This window comes from Cajanus cajan, chromosome 3, assembly GCF_000230855.2.
Source record: "Cajanus cajan strain Asha chromosome 3, NIPB_CcT2T_4, whole genome shotgun sequence".
Classification (NCBI taxonomy): Eukaryota; Viridiplantae; Streptophyta; class Magnoliopsida; order Fabales; family Fabaceae; genus Cajanus; species Cajanus cajan.
The window spans coordinates 11060097-11070030 of NC_138519.1; the positions used below are offsets into that span (position 1 = coordinate 11060097).

General features: G+C 38.5%; 1 protein-coding gene across 1 annotated transcript; it reads right to left on the reverse strand.

Annotated features, from left to right (window-relative positions):
* Positions 1-1720: 1720 nt before the first annotated feature.
* Positions 1721-2149, reverse strand: LOC145956045 (putative mitochondrial protein AtMg00860). The gene is made up of 2 exons (XM_083071600.1): positions 2098-2149; positions 1721-2049 (listed from the first exon to the last, which is right to left on the reverse strand). The coding sequence occupies exons 1-2, from the start codon at positions 2147-2149 to the stop codon at positions 1721-1723; spliced, it is 381 nt and encodes a 126-aa protein (XP_082927726.1).
* Between the last annotated feature and the right edge of the window lie 7785 nt (positions 2150-9934).

The following is a 9934-nucleotide window of genomic DNA, read 5'->3' on the forward strand; positions in this document are numbered from 1 at the left end:
AGTTATGACTACTATTATCAACGTATATGTTGTCCATTCAATTTTCCTGAATATGTACATGCATGAAACTCGTTTTGTGATAACTATTGATGAATATTTGAAAATCTTTGCATTCTAATTTGTAAGGAATTGAACCTCGATTAATTTTATGGGTTTGTTTCGCTGTGATTATCTATCTTCTGTGTATATAAGACTCATTCCAGAAAAAATCATTGCATACTGAGAGAATGTATATTTGAAGTCCATATCCTAGCAATACATAAAATTTTAGTTACTACATACCTAAATTGAAAACTTTGCTAGTTTGAACAAAAAGGACTCATAAACGAATTTCACTAAACAATACCATTCACATTAAATATCTCATTAAATTTAATTTTAAGATTCTAGAAAAATATAAGAGATCACAAGAAATTCCCATCAATCAGTCCTTGAAGATAGGTTCATGACTTGGTGATAAGTTTGGATATGAATAACTGGAATCCGATGCTGAGCTGTAGACTTGAGATAAGGTTGGGCTGTCAAGGTGATAAGCATTATCTTCATGCATAAGAATTTGTCCACGTGTATCAACACTTTCAAGAATGAGTTGTTCTGCTGGAGACGTATTGACTGGTTGACATACTTTCTTAGCAACATTGTAATAATGTATATCTGGCTCAGGAGGACAAATGACATCTAGTGGCTTTAAGTTAGCACATGTAGAACTTCTGTTAATAACTTCAGCAAAAGTTCCGTTTAATCTGTGAAGTTCAATGATCAATTCACTCTGATAAAAAGGTGGTTGATCTTCTTGGGTAAACATTTGAAGATTGGGATATGTAGACCACATTTGAACTTGGTTTTGTGTCCATAATAATTTTGTTACTGGATGTTTAAAATATGGACGATGAATAATGGCAATAGTAACCATTTTCTCTAAGTTCCATTGACTAGGATCATGGTGCTATCGGATCCTTCTTTTTTCAGCTTCAAGGTCCTCAATCCATTTTTGTATAGGTTCATACCAGGACAGAAATTCCCATAATAATGAACCTTCATTTTTTGTATCCTGTAGAAAATTTATCATTTCCTGGGTAGGAAAGATTAATGGATATTGATGGAGTAATGAGACGCTCCATAAATACCACATGTCATCTTCAAGAAATGTTTTTCCCAATAAAATGCCAAAGATGTTCAGAAAGGGTGTGTCTGGATTAAACTAATTCGGTTTGGGTGGAATATGGTGTTTGTGGAGAGAGGCTGCCAGATAAGAAAAATATGTTGTCTGACAAAGTTTTGCAAAGTTGCAGGGAAAATAGGGAAGTCTAGTGTAATTTCTAGAGGAAACTGTTTCTTCCAAGGATTATGTTGAGAGGATGAGGATGATGGTTCATTCATCAAGATCATTGGATAAGTATAATTAGAAGATATTATACTTATATGATGTTGTTCAGGTTTTTTTGGTCTGGAAAGGTAGTCTGGAATAGAATTGTCTTTCCCTTTGATGTGCTTGACTGTAAAATCATATCTAGAAAACCATTCTTTTAGCCTGAGTATTTGTGCATTGGGAGGAACCCTGTTTTTGAATTCTAACATTCGTGGGAATGCAGAATTATCTAGTTAAATTTCAAACTAATGTCCTCTGAGATGGAAATCAAATTTTTGAATTCCATGTTTGACTGCTAGGGTTTCTTTAAAAATAATGTGGTAATGAAGTTCTGAATCTTTAAACCTTCCACTAGCATATCCACAGAAAAAGCTGTTGTCCTTGGACATCTTCAATCAGAATTGCACCCCAGTAATGATCACTTGCATTTGTTTGCAGAATCCTTTTTCCTTCGCCTAGTATTTTTAGCGGAGGAAGATTTTGAGCAATTTTCTTCAAGATTTTTCCTGCTTCTGTTTGGGCTGATCCCCATGGAGGGGGATTCTTTTTCAGTAGCTTTGATAATTGTGAAATATAAGGAGCAATGTTGGGAATAAAGTGTCTAACATAATTAATAATTCCCAAAAACTTTTGAATCTCTTTGACTGTCATATCCTTTTCTGGAAATTCTGGGAGTCTTTCTACAATGTGAGGTTATGGGATATATTTGCCATAAGAAAAATGCATACCAAGAAAATTAACCTCTTTGACTCCAATCTCAGATTTCTTTGATGAAAGCATTACTCCATACTAGTTACAGATTTGATAGAACTGTTGTAGGAGTTCTTTATGACTGTCTTCATTGGGAGAGAAGAGTAGTATGTCATCAATGTAGATCGAAGCACTGTGTAAGATGGGTTCAAAGGTTCGAACCATAGTCTTCTGAAACAATGAAGGAGCTACTTTCAAGCCAAATGGGAGGACTGTTCATTGGTAATGAGCATTTGGGATGTAGAAGGCTGTTTTTGGTCGATCTTTAGGATCTAGGCCAATCTGCCAAAATCCAGATTTAAGATTAAACTTTGAGAAATAGTATGCATCTTTTATGTAGGCATGGAGTGAATATATCTTTGGAAGAGGAAATTTGTCATCCTTTAGAAACGTGTTTAAAGGTCTGTAGTCGATGACAAGTCTCTTCTTGTTTCTAGCTTGTTCAGCTCTCTTATTCACATAAAATGCTGTACATGCCCAACTTGAGTTAGTGGGCTCAATGAGTCCTTGTTCTAACAATTGTTGGCATTCTTCTTTGCCTGCTTAATATTCACTTGGTGACATTCCAGGATGACAGGCTTTGGTTGGATTGATATCTTCATTCATCTTAAAAGGAAGTTGAACAAAAAATCTTTTCTTGTCCACAAAGGTTGTGGATGTTTGAAAAGATCATGACTGTTAGCACATAGTTTCTTGAGCTGATCTCCGATATCTTCAAATCCTGGAGGAAGTTCTGCTAATGAGAACATATTTGATTTCTTGCAGAAAGGCTTGAATTCTCTTTTGTATTTTAATTCATGAGCCAGAATCTGTAACTTGGTGCTCTGGACTAAAAGATCTCTACCAATGAGAATATCCTTTCCATGAAGACTATCTCCAATTACTTTCATCCAAATTGTACAATCTGGGAAGAGTTTAATCCCAATTTTTGAGGATGTAACTAAGTCTGTCTGATAAGTCTTTCCATTTGCAGCTATGAATTTATGAAGTTGAGTTGTCCATAAATTTGAAGGTAATATATATTGTTGGATTGAGCATCGTTCTAGATGCACCAGTATCAATGAATGCAATGACTTTGATAGGCACATGATATTTTGTTGGCAAGATGAATGCTTCAACATTTGTTAGTAATGGAATTTCCTTTTCCTTTTGAAAACATACCTCTTCTGTTTTCAATATGGGAAAATGATTGCACTCATCATCAATGTAGTCAGATTGTTCTGAGGAGCTATCAGTATCTCCTTCTGAGTGTGTGATACCAAAGACAGTTGATTCGTCTGGATTTTCTTGTTCATCGAATAGAGATTCCACATTTTCATCTTCTAGTTTGAGGGTGCTTATCAACTTTGTGGCCTTCTTTTTGTTAGGACAATTTTTTGCGAAATGTCCTTTTCGTCCACAAATAAAACACCGGTTGTTGGCTCCTTTTCCTCTGAAGGGTTTTTTCTTGAAGAATTTGAAATTTTTTCTTCCCTTCTTCTTAAAAGATTTAAACTTCTTTTTCTTGCTGGATCTATCTTTGCAATGGCAGCTGGAGTCTTTGTACTTGATTTGCAGATATCCTTTCTTGCACACTTGCTTGTATTTGGGTTGCTCATCAATCATCTTTTTGAACATTCTCTACTGATTGCAGATTTTGTCCAAAGTAGCAATGCTAGTCTGGTAAATTTCTCCCATAGTCATCTGGAGAACATCTTTGTTTGACTATTGTAATATCCTCCACATCTCTTCTTGTAATGCTTCTGGGAGAGAACTGACATATGTATTTTTTCAGACTGGCATCATTCATACCATTGAGCTGGTAAAACCTTTGGGACATTCTTTGATAATGACGATCAAGATCTTCCTTTTCTAGAGAGCAACATCTCATTTCAAAAATATTCTCTTCGGATAATTTGATCAAGGAGAGCTGATTCTCCAAGGAAATGATATTGAAGTCCTCCAAGAAATTCATCAATGGAAGTTCTGTGAAGATTATCTTGATTTACTCGTTCTAAACTCATGTACCATTCTTTTAGGGTGCCTGTCATGTTGGCACAAAATTCTTCAATAACCTTATATTGGTCTGCATCAAGATGAACCATCTTTGCATCTAACCATGCCTTGAAGTCTAAGAACTTCTTTCTCCATTGGGATGGTGGTATATGATCTAGAGAAAACAGTGGAGATCTTGTTGGAATATGAGTGTTAATTTCTTTGCTATGCAGGCCATCTCTTTCTTTTGCCATCATTGTTCTAATAATATGGCTGATATTTTCTTGAGAATCTGTTTCAACTGAAGTCTCTGTTAACTCAAAAGAGTTTTCTGAAGAAGTGTATTCGGATATAGAAAAGTTCTTTTCAGATTTTTCTTCTATATCTGAAGTTTCTTCTGTATCATCTCCCTCTGGTTTTACCATCAATGATTGAGTAGGAAATTCTTCTGTACATTCTGGAGAAGATGTTTCTACTTCAGTTTTCTTTGTTGATGGTTCTAGTAGAGGCGTCTTTTCAGGAGATTTCTCCTTTCTTTTTTCTCCAATCAAAAGGATTAGAGATAACTGGTGCCTTCTTTGGTGGGAACAAAGGAGTAGACATGCCTGGTCCTGAACTAGTTCTTGGAAAAATTCTTGTAGGTCTGATGTAGCATAGATCATCCTCTAGAATAGTAGGATGTTTCTTTTCTTCAACAAGCCTAACAAGTTCTTCATATTGTTCTTTAGCTTTGTCTAGGCTTCTTTGTTTGTTGAGAACTTCCATACTAAGTTTTTGGATCCCGTTGACTCCTGCAATTTCCTTTTCGAGTTGTTCAATTTTTTCCTTTAGTTCTTGATGGTAGGTCTGTAACTTGGTAGACAAAAGCTTGATATCTTGATCCATAGATATGTGCATTTTTTTCTATCTTTTGATTGATCTCCCTTAGCCATGTATTTTGGGCTACAACATTTTCTGTATGCCAATTTAGCACTTCCTCTGCTTGAGAAAGAGCTTTCATCCTGCCATCAGTGGTGACTTCTATCTTTGTCACAAAAGGTTTGACATCTACTCTGGTTGCTGGAGTGGTTCTTCTCTCAAGTGGTGGAAATTCCTCTTGAGAAGCCATCATGCAGAACTCTGTTCTTTGTACAGGAAGGACTGTACTGTAATGATTTTTTCTCCGGCTACACCTTTCTGGAGGAGGCCAAGTGATTAGTGAGGGTTCTTCAGGAGGTGGAGGAGAAGACTTTCTTTTTTCTCTCCTGAGAATTTCCAGAACTTGATCATAGATTGACAAGGGCCTTGGAGGTGTTCTGAAAGCCACTCATTGTTGTCTTCTGGGAGGAGGCTTTCGTTGTTATGATGGAGGTTTGCATATATCTTTTCTATCAGAATCAGAATCATCTGAATCTGAGTCATCATCTCAATCACCACCCCGATCCATCCAACAATTGCAATCAGGGTCGCACATTTCTGGTGCTACATCCCACATAAAATGTCCATTTATTTTATCAGAATAAATGGAGCTTCCATTTGGTCTAAAAGCATAGATGGGAACAGTTGTCTCCCTTTCTCCAAGGGAGATTATCATGGTGCTGAAAACGTCATTACTTGTTGAAGCCTCGATGGGATCTTTCCTCTTGAAGATGGTTTTAACAGAGCCATCTTTTAACCTTTGGTAGGAGTATTCAGTAGCAACTACAGGGTTCTGATTATTCCTGTAGCTTTCATAACTACTGATCCATTCTCGTGGAATCAACAGTTCTAGATCTCCTCGAGAGATCTGCTTTGGGATTTGGACTATGGTTGGCACTTGGTCTTCTGAATTGGCAATGACCATCAATGCATTTTCATTAAATTGTGCTTCTGTGGGAAGATCATAACAGTGATCTTGCACCCTGAAAATTAGTTGATGGTGTAAAGTGGCTACCAACGCTGCTTCTTCTTGCGGTGCTCCGACAATTTGTACTTGCACCTTGAACCTTTTTGGGAGAGTTGGATCTTTTAATTGGACATTAAAGTTTGGAAATATTGTTAAAACAACACTTCCAGCATTTAATGTTGTTAGGACGGATCCAATGACAGCATGCTCATAGTGATGGAAGGTAGAGTTTATAAGGGAGACTCTAGCGGTAACTAGAAGACCTTTTCTGCCATGTAAGGTTAAAACTAACCTTACTACTCCAAAGTGGAGAGCGACATATCCTTCTTTCTGCCAAAGCTTTATCAGGGATGGATTTATTTCTAAATCCACATACTGTTCTGCAGAGGTTGCCTTCAGGGCACACTAGTCCATCTTAGTGGTTTGAATGAACTCCTTTACTCCAGGTCGAGGAGTTGAGACTAGCTTTCGAACATTCCAGGTAAAAGAACTTTTGTGGCGTCTAAAGACATTGTAAGGGCTTAAGAGGGGTGGTAAAGTACTCTCGATCTGAGCATCCTCTGGAATGCGGGAATACTCAATCAAGTTTTCAAGTTTGTCGGATAGGGTTTGTTTACAAGACTTTGGGATCGTAAGGTTGATTTGTGAAGAGTGGGTTATAGAAGGACGTGGGTTATCTGTTTGTAGGTTACTCATGTTTGTGTAAATCTTTCCTTACTCACTTTCTTCTATGTAATTATACCTTATACCCTCTTCAAAAAGAGAGAAATACTTTGCTATTGCGTTTAGGCTCTAATACCATTCTGTACGGGAGCCTTAAATGTTATTAACATCATTATAAAACTCCTATCATTGAATATAATTATAATTAAGATTTCACGACCGAGCTTTTCCACACCCTTAGCGTACTTTCTCAGGTCCTGTTGTAGACCCCTAAAATTGTCCGGGTCAAAAATAAGACTCAAAGACTCTCGAAGACCGAAGGAAAGTCAGCCGAAAGGACTCCTGGAAGACCCTAGGATGATTCTTTGTAAGTCTAGGAGTCTTAGAGTAGCTTAGAATAAGGGTGTGCGAGGATTGGAGCTCAATACGCCCTCCCAGAGGTTCAGTATGGCCGTACTGAGCCATTTGAACTGCAATACGGCCGTAATGAACTCAATACGGCCGTACTGAAGTTTTTGAACTTCAGTACGGCCGTACCAAATTCAATACGGCCGTACTGTAGTTCAAAAGCCCAGTACGGGCCGTATTGACCTCCCAGGCCGTATTGCGCCTCAATCCTATAAATAGGACGTCATTGGCACGTCCTTCCACACTTTTTCCATACTTTTTTACACATTCCTCAACCCTCCTGCTGAGTATTCTTGGGTTTTTGAGCTATTCTCTGCCCTAGATATCTCTCCGGGAGCCGATCCGACGAAGTTCTTGAGTCATGAGCCATTAGCTTGAGATTCGAACAAGTCGAAGGGAAATCTCTTTGATTTCCATAGTAAAAATTTGTCTTTAGGGGAAAGGAGCGAGCGGACGTATAGTGGGAAGGAGCGCCAAAAAGCCTCCTAACGTTGTTCTGATATATATAAAAGCCCGCTTCGGAGGTTTCTTTCTAAATCCTTTCTTTTACCGCTTTTATTGATTTTTGATTGTCGCATTGCATGTTTAGAGCTTTCATCATGTAAATATTTAATCTATAATTGTTTCTAATAAATAGGGGTAATTTAGTAATTTTACATTGTTATTTATGAAATAATCCGTCATAGGGAACCCGAAAGGGGCGTTGTGGGGTGCTAACACCTTCCTCGCACGTAATCGACTCCCTTACCCGACTCTGGTTGTAATGGCCAAGGTTGATTTATGAAAATCAATTGCCTTATATCTTTTTCCAATGTTTTGAGTAAAATATTGGTGGCAACTCCAAGAACCCTTCTTTTTACGAAAACCACTAATCCATGGAGGGTCCCGCTTGGGATTAACATGGATTGGTGAGAGTCATTTAAATAAAATTGTTAGCTCGACGAGGTCTCAGTTTGAGAATAAGTCGTTCTAACAAACCATCATCTTTCAAAACTTAAAAAGAGTCCAACCATCGTCGCGAATGCCAACGTCCGTTTCGGCGGGTGGCGACAGATGGCGACTTCACTGGGGAAGCCTCGAGAGTCAATCCCATTTAGTGATGGATTATTTCTAAAATAATAGTTCAAAATTACTTCATTACCCCTCGCTTGTATGATAATATGTTTTATCTAGCTGGCTTTAATAACTGTTGCGTGTTTAAATTTTCGCAATTGTTTGAAATATAAACTGCACACGAACCTTTGCACATAACAGTTCCCTCTATACCCGGGGGCATGAGTGGAAAGCCATAGGGAGTGGATGTTAGTACGGCCGGTTGTCGAATGGGTCTATAGGTGCCCGTAGACAGTTGTCGGAAAACATCACTCAAGGTGATAACCATGAACTCGAGTCCGACAGTGCGTTGGAGCTTTCCATCGACTTACGACGAGAGGAATTGGGTCCCTATAATGGGGGCACCTTGGGGGCCTCAGACCAGTGAGAACAGTTAGAACCTCCTTGAATATGCACTTTTCTGCAGGATACCCCTACCTCGTGATTCGCTCGTGACTATTCGTGGATGAGTGAATTGTTTGTGCATCGTTTATGTGACATTGTTTGAGCATACATTGCATTCTTTAAACATACAACATTCCTTTTTTTTTTTAAAATAAGAATAAATAGGAATAAGAATCTTCCATTACATGGTGTTAACATCTACCCTCATCACATTCATGTAGGTAGTTTCCCTTTTCACCCCAAAAAATACAAAAAAACAAAATACCCAAAAAAGAAAAAGGGTTATTTATCCAAACCAAGCAATATCATGCATCATCTTAGGAATATCCTGAAAACATGATAATGCTTAGTTGAATAAACACAATGCATGCATATTCAACGCCATCATCTCATATCATGCATTCTTATCAAAGATCATGGAGGGATCTAGGTTTACATTTCATACATCCCTCCTAGTAATTCATTAATAAACATTAATAAAAAGAAAGGATTAATCGATGCGTATGTTCAGAATGGATCGCACGCCGTTTGTTATTAAGTGTAAACCAACAACCGCGCCAAGCGAACGCACATCAACTCCGTTGTTGGTAATCAAGACGAATAAAGGGGAAGGTCCGACACCGTTAAGGATCACTGCTCCAAGACCTTTTCCCTACGAATCGAATAAGGCTGTGCCATGGATATACGACATCCATTCTTTTGCCGACAGCGATATCTCTAACATCGCTGGACTTGGGGGCATGACTAGGAGTGGCAGGATCTACACTCCCGAAGATCTTCATGATAAAGCTCCCAAGAATAAAGGAAAAGAAAAAGAAAAAGAAAAAACCGAGGAAAATAAAGAATCTGAGGAGGAGACTGACGAGCTGTTAAAGTATATCCGACAGAGCGAGTACTCCATCATGGATCAACTTCATAGGACGCCAGCAAAAATTACTCTGTTGTCGTTGATCCTAAGCTCCGAACCGCATCGGCAAGCTCTGTTGAAAGTCTTGAACGAAGCATACGTGTCGCACACTATCTCCCAAGACAAATTTGAGGGGATTGTTAGTGACATCACGGCTAATGATCACCTCACTTTCACCGATGAAGAAATCCCCGCTGAGGGACCGAATCACAACAAGCCCTTGCACATCTCTGTAAAGTGCAAGGAATACCACATCGCTAAAGTCTTGGTGGATAACGGATCTTCCTTGAATGTGATGCCAAAAAGAACGTTTGATCAAGTGGCAATCAAGGGAATCCAAATGCGCCCGAGCAACATGATCGTCCGAGCTTTCGACGGTTCTAAAAGAGAAGTGGTGGGAGAAATTAATCTTCCAATCCAAATTGGACCCACCATCTTTAATGTCGAATTTCAAGTGATGGACGTTACTCCTGCATACAGCTGTCTCCTCGGTCGACCTTGG